The sequence below is a fragment of the Barbus barbus genome (genome assembly GCF_936440315.1).
Source record: "Barbus barbus genome assembly, chromosome: 19".
Taxonomy (NCBI): domain Eukaryota; kingdom Metazoa; phylum Chordata; class Actinopteri; order Cypriniformes; family Cyprinidae; genus Barbus; species Barbus barbus.
Genome location: NC_136747.1, coordinates 29982765 through 30006407, shown reverse-complemented (window position 1 = coordinate 30006407; position 23643 = coordinate 29982765). Strand labels below are relative to the sequence as shown.

The window sequence follows — 23643 nt, the reverse complement described above, 5'->3', positions numbered from 1 at the left end:
CACTCATCCTGACAGACAGCCACAGATTCACATTTGTTATCAATTAAAAACAGTTCAGTCTAATTAAAATGGACTTATTTACAGAATAGTGGAATCAAGTCATAAAAATGGTATTTAAAGCGCAGAATATCAAGGCATTTAGAATATTTTGGAGAAATAAATCAAAAGTAAATTAGTGAATAAATGAATTTAATTACTGTCATTTAGATGATAAATTAGTTTTAAATAATCAAGTATAAAATGCAGAACAATGAAAAAATACACAGAATTTGGGAAAAAAAAAAGATTTTTTAGGCTTGTTTTTGTTAAAATTTAAATAAATTAATAAATTGTTTTTTATTTGATTACAGTTTTATTAATAAATTAAAATGGAATACAGAACAATTTAAATGGACTATACACAATTTAGTAAAAAATGAAACATTTCACACGGCTGTTTTATTGCTAAAGTTGTAATAAATTGTTGAGGTTTTATGAATTCATTTGTTTAGACATGGTTTTTAATTTAATTTTAATAAATTAAAATGGAATCCAGAAAAATGTCAATGCAAAACATAGATTTTAATAAAGTAATAAATGGTTAACATTTTATTAATTCAGTTGTTTTCTTATTTTTATATTGATTACAATTCAATTAATACATTAAAATAGAATCTGGAAAAAGTTTTATGGAAAACATTATTTTTGGGGGAAAATAAAACAGATTTCATAGGGCTCTTTTATTGTTAAAATTGCGATAAATTAATACATATTTCACTTTTCATGAATTCAGTTGTTTAGACAATGTTTCCTGATTTGACTTTAATTAAGACAGTTAAAAGAGAGTGTGGAAAAATGAAAACAGAAAACAAATTTAGGACAAAACAAAGCAGATTTCCTATGGATGTGCTGCCCATGAAAGTGTTTCAGATCATTGACTTGTGAAGTTCATTTCCAGTTGCTGGCTCAGAAGGCAGCTGTCTATGTAGACTGTAGTGTAGTCGAGGAGGGTTTAGAGCGCAGCCGTGAGAAACACAGAGACAGAATGAAGTATTGTGGGATTTTCTCCATGTTCTGCTGGTGTTTTTGCTCTGAATGTCTCCCGGTGATGTAAGTCCTCATGCTGTCAGGCGCTAACCAGCTCAGCTGCCTCTAATAACAGCTGCTCAGTCAGGAGATCATTTGATCAATATTATGACTTTTATTTACATAGATTTAGTAACATGTGTATGATCATATGTTATTATTTCTCATCATTTTATTTGATCAGTATTGTTTATTACTGGTATGTGTGTATCTCGCTGAAGCTGGCTGACGAGGTGAGATGAGTGTTGTGTTATTAGAGGCATCTGTGAGCTCACTCGTGTTCTGCTCTGATTATATCATCACTAACTAAACAAACCTGATCACCTGCATCACACACATGCACTGATACGTGACTCGTTCAGCTCAGGTCATATCAGTGGTGTTTTTAATATCATTGGCGCTAGTGCAGTTTTTCATATTTTGATGTAATTCATGTTTTTATATTTTCTGATTTAATTTTAATTTTATAGTAGTGGCCATTTAGATTTAATTTTTTTATTTCAGTTTTAATTTAATTATTTTCTGTTTTATTTTTATATTTTGTTTTCATTTTAGTTACATTTTTATTTTTTATTTTTTGTGTAGTTTTTATTATTTTTTAATTTCAGTTTTAGTTTACAATTCTTTATATTTTCTGTTTTCATTTTGAATTTACTTCATTTTGTTGTGTTTTTTTAATTTTATTAGGTTTTTTAATGTCTATTTAGTTTTTATTTATTTTCATTTTAGATTTATTTTTCCATTTTTAGATTAATTTTAGTAAACGTTTTAATCATTTTAGTAGTTTAAAAAAACATTTTAGTTTAGTTATTGTCAGTTTTAGTCATTTTAATACTTCAACTTAAACTAAATGAAAATTAGCTTCAGTATTTACTGAAAGTATGAAGTATAACTGAAAGGTTTTTTTGTTAAACAATTAATCACGATTAATCACATCCAAACAAGTTTTTGTTTACTCAATATATGTGTGTACTGTGTATATTTATTATAAGACACACACGTGCAGGATATATTTTGAAAATATTTACATGTATATATTTATATTAATATAAATTATATCATATATAAATATATTTAATATAGAAACGCATCATATGTTTCGAAGTGTTACAGGAGTTACATGAAACCATCAGCTCGTTGCAGACTAGGCACCCGGAGGCGTTTTACGTGGTTGCGGGAGACTTTAATCACGTGAAACTGACGGACACTCTGTCCAGTTTTTACCAGCATGTTACCATTCCCACAAGGGGAGATAACATTCTGGACTGTGTGTACACTAACATCCGCGGTGCATACAGGGCTCTTCCTCGCCCCCATCTTGGCCTCTCCGACCATATCTCCATCCTGTTAGCACCAGCTTACCGCCCTCTGCTGAGACGGATCAGGCCAACAAAAAAGACTGTCACTGTGTGGCCTAGGGATGCAGCCTCTGTGCTCCAGGATTGCTTTCAGTGCACAGACTGGCAGGTCTTTAGAGACGCGTCTATGTGTGAGGGAGAGGTGGATCTGGAGGAATATACTTCCTCTGTCCTCGGTTTCATTTCTAAGTGTGTTGATGATGTCGCCATCACCAGGATAGTAACATGCTTTCCGAACCAGAAACCCTGGCTGAATGCTGAGGTGAGAGCTCTGCTGAAAGCTAGGGATGCTGCGTTCAGGGCAGGTGAGGCATCAGCGCTGAAAGTGGCGAGGAAAGAACTGATGGCAGGCATTGCGAGGGCTAAAGCCACATATGCTCGGAAGATTCAGGGGCATTTTACTTCCAACGACCCCCGGACCATGTGGAAGGGCATTAAGTGCATCATGGATTATAACACCAGGGATGCACAATGCCCAAGGGATCCCTCTCTACCAGATGCACTCAACAGGTTCTATGCTCGCTTTGAGGATCCTGACACCCCCCCCCCCCCTGCATTAGACTCATACCATCTTTTAGCGACACGCCCCTCAGTGTGTCCATAGCTGATGTGAGGAGGACCTTTAAAGGAATCAACCCCCGCAAAGCTGCAGGCCCCGATAACATCCCGGGGCGGGTATTGAAGGACTGTGCATACCAGCTGTCTGAGGTGTTTACAGACATCTTTAACACTTCACTGTCACTGGCATCTGTCCCCACCTGCTTAAAGACTGCCACTATTGTCCCTGTCCCAAAGTGTTCCCCAGTGACAGGCCTGAATGACTATCGACCTATAGCCTTAACCCCGGTAGTCATGAAGTGCTTTGAGAGGTTGGTTATGGCCCACATTAAAGATTCCATCGACGTCACTGTGGACTCCCACCAGTATGCCTATAAGGAAAACCGCTCCACGGATGACGCCATTTCATCAGTGGTTCATACAGCCCTCACCCACCTGGAGAGTAGAAACTCCTATGTTCGTCTGCTCTTCCTGGACTTCTCCTCAGCTTTTAATACCATCATCCCACAGACCCTGGTACAGAAGCTCTCCTCCCTTGGTCTGAGTCCTACACTGGGGAACTGGGTTCTGGACTTCCTGACCAATAGACCTCAGACTGTCAGGATCCACAACACCATCTCCTCCTCCATCACTCTCAGCACTGGCTCGCCACAGGGCTGTGTGCTGAGCCCCCTCCTGTTCACTCTGCTGACGTATGACTGCTCGGCAAGACATCCTAGCTGCCATATAGTGAAGTTTGCGGACGACACAGCAGTAGTGGGACGCATCATTGACAATGATGAGTCGGAATACAGAGAGGAGGTGGAACACCTGATGCAGTGGTGCAGAGGAAACAACCTCTGCATTAACGTGAAGAAGACCAAGGAGATGGTGGTGGATTTTAGAAGAGACAGGCGCCCTTCTCCTCCTTTGTACATTGGAGGAGTAGCTGTGGAAGTGGTCTCTAGCTTCAGGTACCTGGGTGTGTATATAACCGAGGACCTTACCTGGAGCACCAATACCATCCGGCTGGTCAGGAAGGCCCACCAGCGTCTCTATTTCCTCAGGAAGTTGCGGCGAGCTGGACTTGGGAGCTCAGTCCTGAGGAGTTTCTATCACTGTGCGGTGGAGAGTGTCCTCTGCACCTGTATTACGGTGTGGCATGGCAGCTGTACTGCTGCTGAGAGGAGGGCTCTGCAGAGGGTTGTAAGGGCTGCACAGAGGACTATGGGGAGCAGGCTTCCCACCATCACAGACCTCTACACAGCACGATGTAGGGGGAGGGCCCTCCGCATCATGAAGGACTCTACTCACCCTGCACACGGACTCTTCGAACCCCTCCCCTCAGGCAGACGGCTGAGGAGCATCCGGAGTAGGACCACCAGGCTCAGAAATAGCTTCTTTCCTGAAGCTGTTAGACTGTTGAACTCTAGCCATGCTCTGTAGGCATTCCATCTCTCCTTTTGAACACTTACATATACACACATACATACATACACACACTGATCTGCATTACAAACACTTTATCCACCTTAAATGTAATATTTATTATAGGCGAAATACTATCGATTATCTCTTTTGGACAATTTCTTCTTGCTTTTAAACCGGGACCTGAGTTCTAATTTCGTACCATAACATGGAAATGTGAGTTGGTATGACAATAAAAGTTCCTAAGAATTCCTAAGAATTCCTAAGAAATATATGCATGCATGTGTGTGTATTTATATATACATAATAAATATACACAGTACACACATATATATCATGTAAACAGCACTAGTTTTATATATACATTTGTTTTAAATGTACATTTATTTTATTTCAAGTAACTTAAATGTTTTGAACCATTTTTGTTGTAGTTAATAACAGTCACACTCAGTCTATATAATGCATAGAAAATGAAACCTTTTATAAAAGTTTGGTGTATGATATAAATAAGCTGTTTAAATCTCAAATGTCCTTCACGTGTGTGTTTGCTCACGAGCTGCTCTCATGATGGACTGATGATGATGATGATGATGATGATGATGGTCACTCTGGTGTTGTTCTGTCTGTTCACTGCCGTTCTCTCTGGGGGGGGTTTCTGTGCTGCTGTGTTGTGCATGGCTGCTGTTTGTGGTTTCTCTGCAGAGAGGAGGATGAGGAGGAAACTCCTGTCACTGAGTCGGCTTCAGATGATGATGATGATAATCTCAGTATGCTCAGGTATTTTAGCGCAGAGAGCGGGATGTTTCCACGTGTGCTGGTTCTTGAGTCACAGTCACAGACGTCTTGTGCTCCGTCAGATTCACAGTTTGACCCGTGACCTCTGCTGAGGAAGAGTTAGATGATTTTTTATGATGTATGTGCTGAACACCAAACGTTAAATGCTGTTGTCAAGAGAAATTCTTCCCACGCCATTAAACTTCCCCATTTAGGAGCCCTAAATGACTAATTACAAATCCTACATCACTGATAAACTTAGCCTTTGTGATTTATGTCTTTTAAATTATATATCACCTCATATAACCAAAACTACTACTGCTCAAATTCACTTTCTCTAACTCTGTGTTTTCAGTTAGTTTGTGCTAACAAGCTGATCAATTTATATTATATTATGGACATATATTTATTCACATATATATCTTAATATATATGATTATTCAATGTTTTATTTACATTTTACTTCTATATTATTATATATTATACTATATTGTTATTTTTTGTTAGCAGTGCTATTAATAGCTCACATACATTTATTTACAAATATTATTTTTCCATTATTTTATATCTTATCAGTATTATTTATTATTTACAATCTTCTATAGTATAATTATATGAAATGTGTATATATATATATATATATGTGTAATATCTATATTATATTACATTATTATTTAATATATGATCAGATTATGTATAATATTTCATATATTTACAGTATATAAATATTAATATAATGCATTGTTTACATATATTTATTTGCATATAAAATGTGTTTTACATTTTATATGCAACATTTTAAACATTTTAATGATGTACTTTTGTTATATTATTATTTTATATATTATCAGATTGTATATAATTTAAATATATGTATTTTACATGTTTTATGTATATATATGTTATTTTATGTATTATTTTCATAAATATTATTTAACGTTATTTTATATAGGATCAGTATTGCATACATATTGTTATATATTATTATTTTATGTATTATTTTCATATATATTATTATTAAAAATCAGATTTTTAGTGCAGTCAAATGATTAATCGTGATTAATCGCATCCAAAATAAAAGTTTTTGTTTACATAATATATGTGTGTGTACTGTATATTTATTATGTATATATAAATACACATGCATGTATATATTTAAAAAAAATGCTCATATATTAAATGTTTATTTATAATATAAATGATATGAACATAAATATAGACATGCAAATACATGTAAATATGTCCAAAATATATACTGTATGTGTGTGTATTTATATATACATAATAAATATACACAGCACACACACATATATTATGTAAACAAAAACTTGTTTGACAGCACTAATTATTTTATATATGAACAGTATTGTTTCATTTGCATATATATTGTTATATATCATTATTTGATGTGTTTTCTACATAGTCATATATTATTAATTTATATATTATCAGTATTAAGTGTTATTTATTGTGTTATTATATTATGCATAATCAATATTATGTAGCTGATTAGTTAGCAGGACTACACACGTGTGTTTTTGATCAGACGTTATCAGTGTGTTTGTGGTGGGTTGGTTTCAACACGGTCTCCAGGAGCATACAATAAAACACAAACAAGTCCCTGTTTTATTTGACCCATGATGCCGTTCTTCAGCACATCAGAGCACAGCAGCAAACTCACACCTGAGGAGGAGGTGGAGCTGAGAGAGGCCCCGCCCCCTCCTGACTCCGCCCAGCCGTCGCTCCTGGCCAATCTGCTGGCGCAGCGCCGGTCGTCCGTCAGCGTCCCGCCGTCCAATGAGATCAGCCCTCCGCTGCGAGGCTCCACCCACCTGCCGTACCTGCCCCACTCGCCCTTCTTCCTGTTCTCCTACGATCTGGAGGAGCAGGAGGAGAAAGTGCCTCAGAAGAGCAGCAGGTAGACGCTGGTATCCCATGATGCACCTGCTCACGTGTGACAGATGGTTCACTCCTCACTGATTCGCTGATGATCAGCACTGCTTCTGTTCCCCGTGTGAATGCGTCACGTTATGCTTGATGCTGATGTTTAAGCTTTAGGTGAACGGCGTCACACATCGCTCGTGAAGCACCGGGCGCCTGATGATGGTTTCTGAATCGAATCTTAATTAACCCTCATTCTGTCTCTCTGTGTTTCCTCTCAGGTCGTTCTCTGCTGTAAGTTCTTCATCCACAGCAGCCAAACAGCACAATGACCGGTGAGCTCAGCGCTGCTCTTCTTCTGTCTGATCACATTCACTTCTATAGAGCGGTGCATACCATACAGATTAATTCTAGCAGCTTCACATTAATAAACAAGAAAATAATAGTGTTCATCAGTTATGAAACTAATTAATTTTCAGCTGTAAGCAGCTGTACAGAAAACTATACAGTGTTTATTCGGATCAGTTCAGATTCAGTTGATTCAGTTCAACAACTGTCAATGTTGTATTATATTATATTACAACTGTGTCAATGTGTGTGTGTGTGTGTGTGTATATATATATATATTATTATATAGTAATTTTATGTTTTTATTTACATACCTAAATGTTATTTAATATATATTTTATTTTATATATTATGAATTTTATATTACCTTTATTATTTATACATTATTATTTACTAATTTATTGAGTTTATTATCATTATTATCTTTTATTTACATATATAATATAGTTTTATTTATGCCCAGTGTTAATGGTAATGGATGGTGTTTTAGGCCTGCTCTGGGTGGCCTGCTGTCGTCGTCGTACCGGCAGCATCAGGAGTCTCTGGCGGCAGAGAGAGAGAGACGACGGCTGGAGCGAGAGGAGCGGCTGCAGCGCATCGAGAGAGAGGAGCGCAACCGACACAGGTCCAGCATCCACAATACACTCAATCACACACCAGTTATCATCATACAGATCACCTGATCTAATCCTGCTGCCTGTGTGTGTGTGTGTGTGTGTGTGTGTGTGCGCAGTCGGGACTATGTGTCCAACATGGAGGAGGCCAGACACGCTCGAGAGGAGAGGTGAGTTTATTCACTAACTAGTTGACCAGTCATATTTAGTCAGTAAATCTCATGGAGAATTGAGGGTCAAACCCTAGCATGTATGTATATATATATGTGTATGTATCTGTGTGTATATATATATATATATATATATATATATATATATATATATATATATATATATATATATATATATATATATATATACATATATATTAGTGCTGTCAAACAATTAATTGCATCCAAAATAAATGTTTTTGTTTACATAATATATGTGTGTGTTTGTACTGTGTGTATTTATTATGTATATGTAAATACACACATGCATGTATATATTTAAGAAAAATATGTTATGTTTATATATTCAAAATATTTACTGTTTGTGTGTGTATTTATATATACATAATAAATATACACAGTATACACACATACATTATGTAAAACATTTTTTTATTTTGGATTGGATTAAACGCGATTAATCATTTGACAGCACTAATATACATTGCCCTCCATAAGTATTAGAAGAGTAAAGACAAAATTGCTCTGTTGGCTGTGGAGTCAACACATTTACAAATATGATTAAAAGATGAATATGAGACAAAACTACAGAATGTCACATTTTATTATTAGCCGTTTCAACACATACATGTTTTACCAGCTAAGAAGTTCAGCACTTTTAGAGTTTCATCCCTCTATCTAATGTGAGCAGAAGTATTGGAGCAGTTACCTCACAGGTCTTTCTAAGTGATCAGCTGTGTCCTGTTGCATTAATTCTTCATCTTGCATTCGATGATGACACACAAACCAGGATGAAAATGAGAGAGCTGCCTTTGAGAGAAAAGCAAGCAATTTGGATGCTAAAAGAAAAGAGGAAGTGAGTTAGAGCTCCAGCAAAAACAAAGGGTATGGAGAAATCAAGAGTTTGGAAACCACCAGCGACACCAGCAACCAACAACGACCTGATCGGCTGAGAAAACAACAGTAGTTGATGACAGACAAATCATAAAAGCTGTGAAAATGAACCCTAAAAGACGTGTCTGTAAAATCACCAACAACTTCCAGAAAGCTGGGTGATGCTCTGACAATCTACTATCCTCAGGAGACTTTGACACAGAATTACAGATGCTACACAGCAAGATGCAAACCTGACCAGCACCAAACATAGAAAGGCAAGATTAGAGTTTGCAAAAAAGCACAAAGATGAGCCAGAAGAGTTTTGGAACTGTGTTTATGGACCGATGAGACAAAGATGAACCTTTATCTAAGTGATGGGAAAGCAAAAATGTGGAGAAACAAAGGGAACTGCAATGATCCCAAGCATACAGCCTCATCTGTAAAGCATGGTGGAGGTGGTGTCATGGCATGGGCATGCATGGGTGTCTCTGGAACAGACCCTCTCAACTTTACTGATGACTTAATGTATGATGACAGTAGCAGAGTGAATTTGGAAGGGTACAAAACCATCTTGCCTACCAATATTCAAGAAAATGCCACCAGATTCATTGGGAAGTGCTTCATATTGCATCAGGACAATGACCCAAAACACCCTGCCAGTTCAGTCAAGGAGTTTATAAGGGCAAAGAAATGGAAAGTCTTAGATTGCCCAAGTCAATCTCCAGATTTAAATCTGATTGAACATGAATTTCACCAGCTGGAGAGGAGAGTAAAGGCAGAAACTCCCCAAAACAAGCAACAATTGGAAATAAGTATTTCAAAGGATGAGAGCAAGAGTCTGGTGATGTCTATGGGTCACAGACTCACTGCTGTGATTGTGTGCAAGGGATCTGCAACTAAATAATAGCTTTTAATCTTTTATATCTGCCTTATGTTCATCTGTCCCAATACTTATGCTCACATCAACGAGTGGGATGAACTCTAAAAGTGCTGTTCTTTTTATTTGGTAAAACATCTATGTGTTGAAACGGCTAATAATAAAATGTGACATTCTGTAGTTTTGTCTCATATTCATCTTTTAATCATATTTGCAAATGTCTTGACACCACAGCCAACAGAGCAATTTTGTATTTATTGTTCCAATACTTATAGAGGGGACTGTATACACACACACACACTTAGACATATATATCCATATATATACACACACACACACATACATATATATATATATATATATATATATATAATATGTGTCCTTTTACAAACCCGATTCCAAAAATGTTGGGACACTGGACAAGTTGTGAATAAAAACAGAATGCAATGATGTGGAAGTTTCGAATTTCAATATTTTATTCAGAATACAACATAGATGACATATCAAATGTTTAAACTGAGAAAATGTATCATTTTAAGGGAAAAATAAGTTTATTTTAAATTTCATGGCATAAACAAATCTCAAAAAAGTTGGGACAAGGCCATGTTTACCACTGTGTGGCATCCCCTCTTCTTTTTATAACAGTCTGCAAACGTCTGGGGACTGAGGAGACAAGTTGCTCAAGTTTAGGAATAGGAATGTTGTCCCATTCTTGTCTAATACAGGCTTCTAGTTGCTCAACTGTCTTAGGTCTTCTTTGTTGCATCTTCCTCTTTATGATGCGCCAAATGTTTTCTATGGGTGAAAGATCTGGACTGCAGGCTGGCCATTTCAGTACCCGGCTCCTCCTTCTACGCAGCCATGATGTTGTAATTGATGCAGTATGTGGTCTGGCATTATCATGTTGGAAAATGCAAGGTCTTCCCTGAAAGAGACAATGTCTGGATGGGAGCATATTAGATTAGTTTAGATTAGATTCAACTTTATTGTCATTGCACATGTGGGTACAAGGCAACGAAATACAATAGAGAAGAAGAATACAGCATAACATGAGGAAGGAGAGGAAAAAAAAAAATAATCCCCATACTATGCTCCTTCGGGAGTACATTATGAGAACATGAAAAACACCTCAGCAACAAAAGTACAATCAATACAGAGACACAGGACTTGCAAGGGGGGGGGGGGATAATCCAGCTCAGACGAGCAGCCACCCGGACCTGTAGCCTCTCAGCGCTAATCACAGACCCGCTTGTCAGACTGGCGGTACAAAGCGGCAAAGGCGTTGGATGGGGTTTGGGAGGTGAATGCATATCTGTATATATGTGCGTCTGTGTGTATGTGAGTTTGTGTATTTGTAGGCCTGGAGATCCGCCACGCTGGTATCCAAAACAAGTTGTCTCAGTCCGCAGATTGTGATAGCGACACAGCAATTGCCATGGAAACGGCCTTGATCGGGACCCAGACGGAGTCGACAATCACCGGGTGTCTGTGGGAGGGGTCAGGAAGCAAGAGCGTCTCACTGCAGTGCCCTTCCGGGGGGGTTGTTTCCAGAACGACCTTGTCCGAGGCAGTTCTGTTGTTTTGGGAAGCCGAAAGAAGATAAGATTGCAATTGTTTGGTCTTGGTGCTGAGCAGCTGCATACCAATTTCACAGCTCTCTTTGTCCATTCTGGTCTCCAAGTCCATCAATTTTTCTCAGCACAGCCGTGAGCTTCTCTGTGATAGAATCCATATTGCGGTTGATAGTTTCAGTCTCAGTGCTGACCGCTCTGCCCACTGCTTCAATCATGACGGGCAGCCTTGTGAGGCTTTTGACAGCTGTTCCCGTCTTCTGAATTCTCTGATAACCCAGGGCAAAGCCTAATCCAATCAGCAGAAAACCCGTTATCATGGTTCCGAATAGGTAGATGTTTTCAATGTCCTCCACGGAAAGAGCCGCCAGACACACGACCCGCCATCTCTCCCATGCGTCCATCGTGTAGCCGGTAGCGAACGTTCCAGCAGGACAATTGGGCTCCCCCGAACCCAGGGCTCTTGTAAATATGGTGTCAACTGCATTGAGAGACCAGTTGATCAAATCCATGATTTTTCGGTTTGGAGAGCAGTGCAGAAAGAGTCTCTCAAGTGTTAGACAATAGACAAGACGAGAGAGCAAGCAGGGAAGATAAGGGGAGGAGAGGAGAGAAAAGTGTCCGCCTTCGCAAACGAGAAGAGTTTGGCTCTCTAGAGCCAAACTAGAATGTTGTTCTAGAACTTGGATATACCTTTCAGCATTGATGGTGCCTTTCCAGATGTGTAAGCTGCCCATGCCACACGCACTCATGCAACCCCATACCATCAGAGATGCAGGCTTCTGAACTGAGCGCTGATAACAACTTGGGTTGTCCTTGTCCTCTTTAGTCCGGATGACATGGCGTCCCAATTTTCCAAAAAGAACTTCAAATTTTGATTCGTCTGACCACAGAACAGTTTTCCACTTTGCCACAGTCCATTTTAAATAAGCCTTGGCCCAGAGAAAACGCCTGCGCTTCTGGATCATGTTTAGATATGGCTTCTTTTTTGACCTATAGAGTTTTAGCCGGCAACGGCGAATGGCACGGTGGATTGTGTTCACCGACAATGTTTTCTGGAAGTATTCCTGAGCCCATGTTGTGATTTCCATTACAGTAGCATTCCTGTATGTGATGCAGTGCCGTCTAAGGGCCCGAAGATCACAGGCATCCAGTATGGTTTTCCGGCCTTGACCCTTACGCACAGAGATTGTTCCAGATTTTTTTAATCTTTGGATGATATTATGCACTGTAGATGATGATAACTTCAAACTCTTTGCAATTTTTCTCTGAGAAACTCCTTTCTGATATTGCTCCACTATTTTTCGCCGCAGCATTGGGGGAATTGGTGAACCTCTTGCCATCTTGACTTCTGAGAGACACTGCCACTCTGAGAGGCTCTTTTTATACCCAATCATGTTGCCAATTGACCTAATAAGTTGCAAATTGGTCCTCCAGCTGTTCCTTATATGTACATTTAACTTTTCCAGCCTCTTATTGCTACCTGTCCCAAATTTTTTGGAATGTGTAGCTCTCATGAAATCCAAAATGAGCCAATATTTGGCATGGCATTTCAAAATGTCTCACTTTCAACATTTGATATGTTATCTATATTCTATTGTGAATAAAATATAAGTTTATGAGATTTGTAAATTATTGCATTCCTTTTTTATTCGTAATTTGTACAGTGTCCCAACTTTTTTGGAATCGGATTTGTATATTCTTTGTAATGCATTTTGCATATAAATAGATAGATAAATGCATAGATACATGGATTGATATTTATATAATACAATAAAAATATATTAATGTCAATTATTGTATTAGTTTAACTTATTCTTAATACTTTATTTATTATATTTTAATAAGTCTTACTTTCTACAATTTGTCATATATATATATATATATATATATATATATACATACATACATAAAAAATACTTCATCAAAAATATCATCACATGAACTAATTAATATTGAGTATTTAAGTATTTATTTGATTATTTTTAACATTCTTAAATACTTTTGTATTAATGTATTAGACTATTATGTTTTTTTGAGATGTCTCTTATGTATGTCATGTAGTGTTATGTAGAGTGTGTGTGTGTGTGTGTGAGATGTCACATCTTGAACAGGTTTAGTCTTATTTTCCCCCCTCAGCCTTTTTTAACCCACTTTTCCTCGAATCCAAACACATTTTTCCTCCTCCTCTCGCTTCCACACATTCCCGTCCCGTTTGACTGAAAACACACAGTGTGAGAATGTGTCTTCAGAGCGAGGAGAGGAGAAGCAGAGCAGACAGGATTGACTGTGTTTGATGAACGTGTGTGTCAGGTTTCGGACAGCCGAGCGACTGGCGGACGAGGAGTTTGAGCGAGAGCGAATGCATTCTGCGCCTCGAGGTCTCAGCCTCACTCTGAGCCCGACGGACACCTGTCAATCATCCCGCAGTGCCACGCCCTCCTCTATGACATCACAGGACGAGCAGGACACGCCCATCACGTCGTACCTGCCTTCTGAACCAGGTAAATCCACCTAACACACACCCTCAATATGTGATCCGAGACTACAAAGCCAGTCACAAGAGTCAATTTTTTGAAATTGAGTTGTATACATCATCTGAAAGCTGAATAAATAATCTCTCAATTGATGTATGGTTTGTTATGATAGGACAATATTTGGCTGAGATACAACTATTTGCAAATCTGGAATCTGAGGGAGCAAAAAAATCTAAATACTGAAAAAGTTTTTAAATATTTACGGTAGGAAATTTACTAAATATCTTCATGGAACATGATCTTTATTTAAAGCTGCAGTCTGTAACTTTTTTTGGTTAAAAATGATCCGAAATCAATATTTGGGCAAGTCAAGTCAAGTCACCTTTATTTATATAGCGCTTTTAACAATACAGATTGTGTCAAAGCACTTAACAGTATCAGATTGGAGAATAGAGTGTCAGAAAGAATCCAGGAAATCACATTGTAGGATTTTTAAATAAATTATTTGCAATGTGATTTCCTGGATTCTTTCCCCCCATTCTGTCTCTCATAGTTGAAGTGTACCTATGATGAAAATTACAGGCCTCTCTCATCTTCTTAAGTGGGAGAACTTGCACAATTGTTGGCTGACTAAATACTTTTTTGCCCAACTGTATATATCGTAAAGTCATCATAGTTTTAAGATGTGATGCTTACAGCTGCAGACGCTTGTCTTGAGGTGTCAGGTCAAGTCTTTAACTCGCGTGAGGAAACGTGTTTGGAAAAAGCAAAGCAAAAACAACTGTTCTGAAGTCAGTGTGTCTTTATTTAACTGTTTAAAAGGACTCAGTCATAAGCGCTGATAGTGTGACCTCTCCATCACCTCACACACACACTCGCTCTCAAACAGGCTGTGTTATTTCTCAAAGGAAGTGTGTGTGTTTGGTGGAGTGCTGACACAAACAGGTGTGTTCCCTGTTAATGTCCGTGAGAGGCCTGCAATCGGGGCCACAGAGGGCCCTTACAGAGCCCGTCATCTGAGGGACTTTATTAGTGCAGGAAGTCACATGTTGAACCTGATTACAAGCACATTATACACACTATATACTGCTCTCTTCTGCTCACCAAGGCTGCATTTATTTAATTAAAAATACAGAAATAATTGTGAAATATCATTACAATTTAAAACAGCTGTTACCTATGTGAATCTATAGTCAAATATAATTTATTGCTGTGATCAAAGCGTCATTACTCCAGTCTTTCAGAAATCATTCTATGCAGGTAACATTTAAGAAAAAAAAAAATGATCAAAAGTGACACTGAAGATATTTATTATGTTGCAAAAGATTTCTATTTCAAATAAATGCTGTTCTTTTGAACTTTCTGTTCATCTGGGAATCCTGAAAAATAAAATGTATTACAGTTTCCACAAAGATATTGTGCAGCACGACAATTCAACATTGATAATAATCAGAAATGTTTCTTGAGCAGCAAATCAGTATATTAGAATGATTTCTGAAGGATCATGTGATTTCTGGAGTAATGATGCTGAAAATTCAGCTTTGATCACATAAATAAATTATAGTTTAACAGACATTCACATAGAAAAGAGCTGTTTTAAATCATAATAATATTTCACATTTTTTACTATATTTTTGATTAAATAATTGAGCCTTGGTGAGCAGAAGAGCCTCAAAAATATAAAGTAAAATTAAGTTTAAGTCTCTATCACCTTCTCCACAGACACTATTGATCTAGAACCGGACGTGGAGGCCAGTCTAGAACCCGAGGATAAGGACGTAGAACCCAGAGAGGAACAGGAAGAGGAAGTGGAGGAGATAAGTGCTGAACAGGAAGTGGGCGGAGCTGAGGAGCAGGCGGAAGAGGAAGAGGAGGGGTCTGAACGGGAAGCGCCGGATGGAGAGGCGGAGGACAGCGGGATCTTGAGTGATAAAGAACGACAGAATGAAGAAGTGAACGAGAAGGATAACTGCTCCGCCTCCAGTATATCTTCAGCCAGCAGCACACTAGAAAGGGAAGATCGACTCACTGCAGGCGGAGCGGAGACGGGTGAGAATAATTATTACTAAATAATATCGGCACCCTTGGTAAATATGATCAAAGAAGGCTGTGAAAATGAATCTGCATTGTTAATCCTTTTGATCTTTTATTAAAAAAATTCACAAATATCTAAACTTTCATTGGATAATACGAATTTAAAATGGGGGGGAAATATCATTATGAAATAAATGTTTTTCTCAAATACATGTTGGACACATATTGGCACCCCTAGAAATTAAAAGTAAAATATCTCTGAAGTATATTTCCATTCATATTCACAATTTTGAGCACTCCAGGGTGCTCAGGGTTTCATTATGAACATGAAATTATCCAGCCATGGCTTCCTGTTTCACAGAAATATAAATAGGAGGGAAAACAAAGCCCGAATTCCCTTAATCATCCATCACAATGAGAAAAAACAAAGAAAAACATTTATTTCTAAATGAAAAACATTTATGTTTTTATCATTAGAGAAAAACATTTATTTCATAATGATGTTTCCCCCCATTTTAAATTCTTATTATCCAATGAAAGTTTAGATTTTTGTGAATGTTTAAAATAAAAGATCAAAAGGATTAACAATGCAGATTAATTTTCACAGCCTTCTTTGATCATATTTACCAAGGGTGCTGATATTTTTGGCCATGACTGTATGTATATATACTGTGTATATATATATATATATATATATATATATATATATATATATATATATATATATATATAAAACAAGATTCAATTTTAAAAATCTGGAAAAAGCAAAAACAAAAATAATATACATAATGTACTGTATATAACTATGTATTAATTTATTATATAATTTATTATGAATTAATTGTATTATAGTAATTATTATTAATTACAATAAATTCTATAAGTAATGTAAAATTTAATATAGAAAATCTGAAATATTAAAATAAAACATTTAAAAAGCTAAAATGCTAACTGCTAAAATATTGCTATATCTAAAGCTGAACTAAAATGTAAAGCTAATTAAAATGACTAAAATAAGGAATATTATTAAATGTAATACATAATATATATTCATACATACCAATGTAAATTAGTTATGTTATTATTTTGTTATTATAATAATATAAATTAAATCTATATATAACATAATACACAAATAAATATATTAATTTAATATATATATATTAAAAATAAAAATCTTTTTTTTTAAAATACTAAACCATAATAATCAGTTGGTCCAAATGTAGACTTTTTTACATTTTCTACACTAATCTTAAGAAAAATATGTCTAAATGTATTTAAACATATCAAAATGTGAGTACTACACTCTTAATGGTAGCTTAAATCATGATCAAATTAACATAAAAATTTAACAAATCAGGGTCAGAGATGGGCCTAACCATCGGTAAACTAGTAACTGGTGTATCTAAGGTCTTTCTGTCTGTGTGTTTGCTGCAGGTCAGTGGCCTGAGAGCGTGAATGAACAACGAAACAAGATCCTCGACAGCAAGCTCTTCATGCTGGACATGCTCTACTCGCAGAGCAAGAAACCCTCGGAGGAAGATGAGGATGAAGACGAGCTGGCCGAGGACAAAGAGCGAGACGCAAAAGAAAAGGCTGAGGATTCGTCACAGGACGCGACGCCTCGCGAAGAGAACGATGCTAGTCATGAAGAAGACAAGAAAGCCGCGCACCAGAGCAACGTGCGAACGTTCGCCGAGCGCTTCGGAGACATCGTGAAGGGTCTCACCTCTCCACCAATAGAAACGCAGGAACCTCCTCCTCCACCACCAGCTCCGAAGAAGGAGTCGGACTGCATCTGGGACCAGCTGATGGCGAGTCCGCGGGATCTGCGCATTGGCGACATAGACTTCACCGATCTGGGAGATGAGGATGACGAGGATGTCCTGGACTCTGGGAGTTTATACAGCTCTGGCGATCTGTTGGCTCTGCCCCCTCCACCACCGCCCTGCCCCTTTAACCTCCCGGCCCCACCCCCTATGTTTGGCTGTCCTCCGCCCCCTCCCATGTTCAGCATCCGCGTGCCTCCACCCCCTCCCTGCTTCTCCAGCCAGGCTCCGCCCCCTCCTCATCAGCAGGCAGAGCAAGTGCCGCTCTTCCAGAAGAGGAAGAAGACCATCCGCTTGTTCTGGAGTGAAGTCCGGCCCGCCGACTGGATCTACCGCAACCACAAACGTAGCCAAGAGTCGCTCTGGTCCAGACTTGAACCTGTCAAACTTGACACGGCTAAACTTGAACACCTGTTTGAGAGCAAATCCAAAGAGATGCCCGTGACTAAGGTTAGCAGAATCACCGTCACAATACAATCAAAACAAATTTCTTGCTCAAGTCAAATTAAGTTTTGTTCTGGTGTATTTTTGACTGCACAAAAAACAAATGACTCTTATGAGTGATGCTTTAATGAATTGCTTAAAAAAAAAATGAATGAATTCATACGTTTTTGGTTTGAACCAACACAAATGGACTCACTGAATCCAGTTATTGAATTAATCTGTCTCTTTTGAGCAATGCACTAATGAATATATACAGTATCTCACAGAAGTGAGTACGCTCCTCACATTTTTGTAAATATTTTATTATATCTTTTCATATGACAACACTGAAGAAATGACACTTTGCTACAATGTAAAGTAGTGAGTGTACAGCTTGTATAACAGTGTAAATTTGCTGTCCCTTCAAAATAACTCAACACAGCCATTAATGTCTAAACCGCTGGCCACAAAAGTTAGTACACCCCTAAGTGAAAATGTCCAAATTGGGCCAAATTAGCCATTTTCTCTCCCTGGTGTCATGTGACTCGTTAGTGTTACAAGGTCTCAGGTGTGAATGGGGAGCAGGTGTGTTAAATTTGGTGTTATCGCTCTCACTCTCTCATACGTGTCACTGGAAGTTCAACATGGCACCTCATGGCAAAGAACTCTCTGAGGATCTGAAAAAAAGAATTGTTGCGCTACATAAAGATAGCGTAGGCTACAAGAAGATTGCCAAGACCCTGAAACTGAGCTGCAGCACGGTGGCCAAGACCATATAGCGGTTTAACAGGACAGGTTCCACTCAGAACAGGCCTCGCCATGGTCGATCAAAGAAGTTGCTCAGCGTCATATCCAGAGGTTGTGTTTGGGAAATAGACGTATGAGTGCTGCCAGCATTGCTGCAGAGGTTGGAGGGGTGGGGGGTCAGCCTGTCAGTGCTCAGACCATACGCCGCACACTGCAGCAAATTGGTCTGCATGGCTGTCGTCCAAGAAGGAAGCCTCTTCTAAAGATGATGCACAAGAAAGCCCACAAACAGATTGCTGAAGACAAGCAGACTAAGGACAGGGATTACTGGAACCATGTCCTGTGGTCTGATGAGACCAAGATAAACTTATTTGGTTCAGATGGTGTCAAGTGTGTGTGGCGGAAACCAGGTGAGGAGTACAAAGACAAGTGTGTCTTGCCCACAGTCAAGCATGGTGGTGGGAGTGTCATAGTCTGGGGCTGTATGAGTGCTGCCGGCACTGGGGAGCTACAGTTCATTGAGGGAACCATGAAGGCCAACATGTACTGTGACATACTGAAGCAGAGACTGGGCCGCAGGGCAGTATTCCAACATGATAACGACCCCAAACACACCTCCAAGATGACCACTGCCTTGCTAAAGAAGCTGAGGGTAAAGGTGATAGACTGGCCAAGCATGTCTCCAGACCTAAACCCTATTGAGCATCTGTGGGGCATCCTCAAACAGAAGGTGGAGGAGCGCAAGGTCTCTAACATCCACCAGCTCCGTGATGTCGTCATGGAGGAGTGGAAGAAGACTTCAGTGGCAACCTGTGAAGCTCTGGTGAACTCCATGCCCAAGAGGGTTAAGGCAGTGCTGGAAAATAATGGTGGCCACACAAAATATTGACACTTTGGGCCCAATTTGGACATTTTCACTTAGGGTGTACTCACTTTTGTGGCCAGCGGTTTAGACATTAATGGCTGTGTGTTGAGTTATTTTGAGGGGACAGCAAATTTACACTGTTAAACAAGCTGTACACTCACTACTTTACATTGTAGCAAAGTGTCATTTCTTCAGTGTTGTCACATGAAAAGATATAATACAATATTTACAAAAATGTGAGGGGTGTACTCACTTCTGTGAGATACTGTATATACTCACTGAATATATATACTCACTGAATTCAACTATAGAACAAATGTGTAACTCTTATGAGTCTTATGAGTGATGCTTAAATATTTAGCTTAAATAATTAAAAATGAATGAATTCATGATTTATTGGTTTGAACCGATGACCCATATAAGCAATTCATGAATGAAAAATGAATGAAATGACAGACTGTCATTTGTTGCACTGATGATTGTATCTGTGTGTTGAACAGAAAACGGCAGTGGATGGGAAGCGGCAGGAGATCATCATTCTGGACTCCAAACGCAGCAACTCCATCAACATCGGTCTGACGGTTCTTCCCCCACCGCGCACCATTAAAACCGCCATACTGAACTTTGATGAGTACGCTCTCAACAAAGAGGGCATTGAGGTGCAGAAAAACACACATCTGTTACATTTCGCCATTTTAGAATGTTACATTTTTGCCATCTTAAACCCTATTCGAATGGAACTAGTTTTCTAAAATACGTTTGAGTTTAGATTCTTATCACCTGACGTCTGCGATTTTTATGTACCAATTCAGACGGGACTAACATCTCTGTGTTATACTCATTTTGCCATAGAATGTTACATTTTGCCTTAGAATGTTACAATTTGGCATTTCAGAATGTTACATTTTGGCATTTCAGAATGTTACATTTTGCCATTTTAGAATGTAACATTTTGCCATAGAATGTTACATTTTGCCTTGCAATGTAACATTTGTCCATTGAATGTTACATTTTGCCTAGAATGTTACAATTTTGGATTTCAGAATGTTACATTTTACCGTTTTAGAATGTTCCAATTTGCCATTTCACCATTTTAGAATGTAACATTTTGCCTTAAAATGTTACAATTTGGCATTTTGGAATGTTACATGTTGCCATTTTAGAATGTTACATGTTGCCATTTTAGAATGTAACATTTCGCCATAGACCGTTACATTTTGCCTTGCAATGTAACATTTGTCCATAGAATGTTACATTTGGCCATTTCAGATTGTTACACTTCACCATTTTAGAATATTACATTTTGCCTTAGGATTTTACAATTTGCCATTTCACATTGTTAAATTTCACCAATTTAGAATGTTACATTTTGCCTCATCCCTCCTTCATGCTGTAGAAAATCCTGACGATGATTCCCACAGAGGAAGAAACGCAGAAGATCCAGGAAGCTCAGCTGGTGAATCCTGACATTCCGCTGGGCAGCGCAGAGCAGTTCCTGCTGACACTGTCCTCCATCACTGAGCTCTCCGCACGCCTGCAGCTCTGGGCCTTCAAACTCGACTATGAAGCCACCGAGAAGGTGAGTGAGTCTCTTCTGCACAGCAAGGCTGCATTTATTTGATCAAAAACACAGAAAACAGCTGTTTGAAACTAATAATATTTAACTGTTTTTACTATGTTAATATCTGTTAAACTGTAATTTATTTCTGTAATCAAAGTTGAATTTTCAGCATTAGTACTCCAGTTTTCAGTGTCACATTATCCTTCAGAAATCATTCTAAGATGATGAGTTGCTGCTCAAGAAACATTTCTGATTATTATCAATGTTGAAAACAGTTGTGCTGCACAATATTTTTGTGGAAACTTGTGATACGTTATATTTTTCAGGATTCACAGATGAATAGAATGTTCAAAAGAACAGTATTTATTTGAAATGGAACATTATAAATATCACTGTCACTTTCGATCAGTTTAACGTGTCCTTAATGAAAGCATACATTTCTTTCTTTCTTTTTTTTAATCCTTTTGAATGATATTATATTTGTGATTTTTTTTTTCCCAATATATTTCAAAACTTGACAAAATTCTACAAAGATTAACCATTCTTTCTGAAGAACTGACAGAATTCTGATAAAATGGGACAGTCTGATCTAAAAACTCTTGATCTAGGGTTATTACTGTATATTTAACTAAAACTAAAACCATTAAAAAACGTTTTTTTATTCGGAATACAATTAACTTTAATTGAAATAAAATAAATTAATTAAACTTTGTAATTTCAATTTTAGCTAGTTGCCAAAATACATTTCTCAATTAGTTTACCTTGATGTACTAAAATAACCAAAACTAAAACTGAAATAAAAATTTATAAAAAAATATATAGACATATTTAAAAAAAATAAAAAAATAACAAAAATGTGCAACAAAATGACTAAAAGTTTTACTACAATTTAAATTAAAACAGAAAATATAAAAATAATAATAGAAACTATAATATTATAAATAACACTGGTTAAATATGTTTTTAACTCACTTAAGATGTATGAAGAGCACAGCCTTAGTCATAAAATGATCAAACACTCCAAACAATTTGTATTATGGACGAAAGTTTCGGAGGCAATGTGTAAACATGATTGACACAACATGAGGTTGTATTTATTTTTTAATGTGCAAAAATTTCAGATGATAATTTCAGACTCAGTGTGCAAAGACCTTTACACTTACATTAGTACTGATATTAGACTTCGCTGACGTCACGTTTACAGACTCTCTTTACCTGCAGAGGTGAAAGCATTCAGAGAGCACAAAACATTCCCATCTCTCTCTCCGTGAAGTTTCCAGCATTCCTCAGGTTGTGGTGTTTTATCGTTCTCTGATGCAGGAGATTTTTTCAGTCGTCCTGATGGAGAGGAACATCGTGTGCTACAAACAAAATACTCAATAACCAGAAACACATTTGTTTTCTCCTCCATCTCAGATCCTGAAGACACAGGGAATGTGGTGTTTCACAGATCTGTACCTGCGTATAAAACACGTCCTATAACTCATCTGTTCACTCATCTGTTCAGTCAAAATGACCTGGCATTTAATAGGTTAATTAATTGCCAGGGTTAGCTAACTAAAACTAAACCACAAAAGAAAAGTAAAATAAAAGTTAACTGGAAATTTTTATATATATACTTAAATAAAAAAGTTCAAATATAATTTCAGCTTTCAATACTTTCTCATTTTCATTTAGTTTCACTAAAATAAGTAGTTTATCTAAAATAGCTAAAACTGAAATAAAATTATATTTACATTAAAAAATGCAAAACACATGCAACAAAATTCCTTTAATTAGTTAATATAAAAACCATGAAAACTTTTGTTGCTTGAAATAAAATAAACTTTATCTGAAAAAGAACATACTAAAAACTTTAATTTCAGCTATTTGCCAAGGAAACATTTCTCAGTTTTGATGTACTACAAGTAACTCAAAGTAAAAGTAAAAGTGATTTAAAACTATGGGCATTTAAAAAAAATACATAAATAATAAAAATGAAATTAGTGAAACAAAATCACTAAAACTTTAACTAAAATTAAAATGAAACCTATAGAAAAGTTTTAATTACTTGAAATAAAATAAAAAATACTGAACTGAAATTAAGTTTCAGATCATTTAGTTTACCTTGATTTACTAAAATAACTACAAATGAAATAAAAATGAATAAATCTATATAGACCCTAGTAAAAAAGTAATATATTTAAAATACATTTATTTTATACTTAG

The 23643-nt window shown here is 37.3% G+C and overlaps 1 protein-coding gene across 1 annotated transcript in view; it reads left to right on the top strand.

Moving 5' to 3' along the window:
* The window catches only part of LOC306885015 (FH1/FH2 domain-containing protein 3-like), a 73775-nt gene that overhangs the window by 38554 nt on the left and 11578 nt on the right, over positions 1–23643 (top strand). The window contains exons 11-20 of the mRNA XM_079441323.1: positions 5091–5165; positions 6817–7080; positions 7325–7378; positions 7882–8016; positions 8125–8175; positions 13813–14003; positions 15699–16025; positions 17448–18289; positions 20375–20533; positions 21271–21453. Coding sequence (XP_079297449.1) covers positions 5091–5165; positions 6817–7080; positions 7325–7378; positions 7882–8016; positions 8125–8175; positions 13813–14003; positions 15699–16025; positions 17448–18289; positions 20375–20533; positions 21271–21453 — 2281 coding nt within the window. The remainder of the gene's footprint in view (positions 1–5090; positions 5166–6816; positions 7081–7324; positions 7379–7881; positions 8017–8124; positions 8176–13812; positions 14004–15698; positions 16026–17447; positions 18290–20374; positions 20534–21270; positions 21454–23643) is intronic.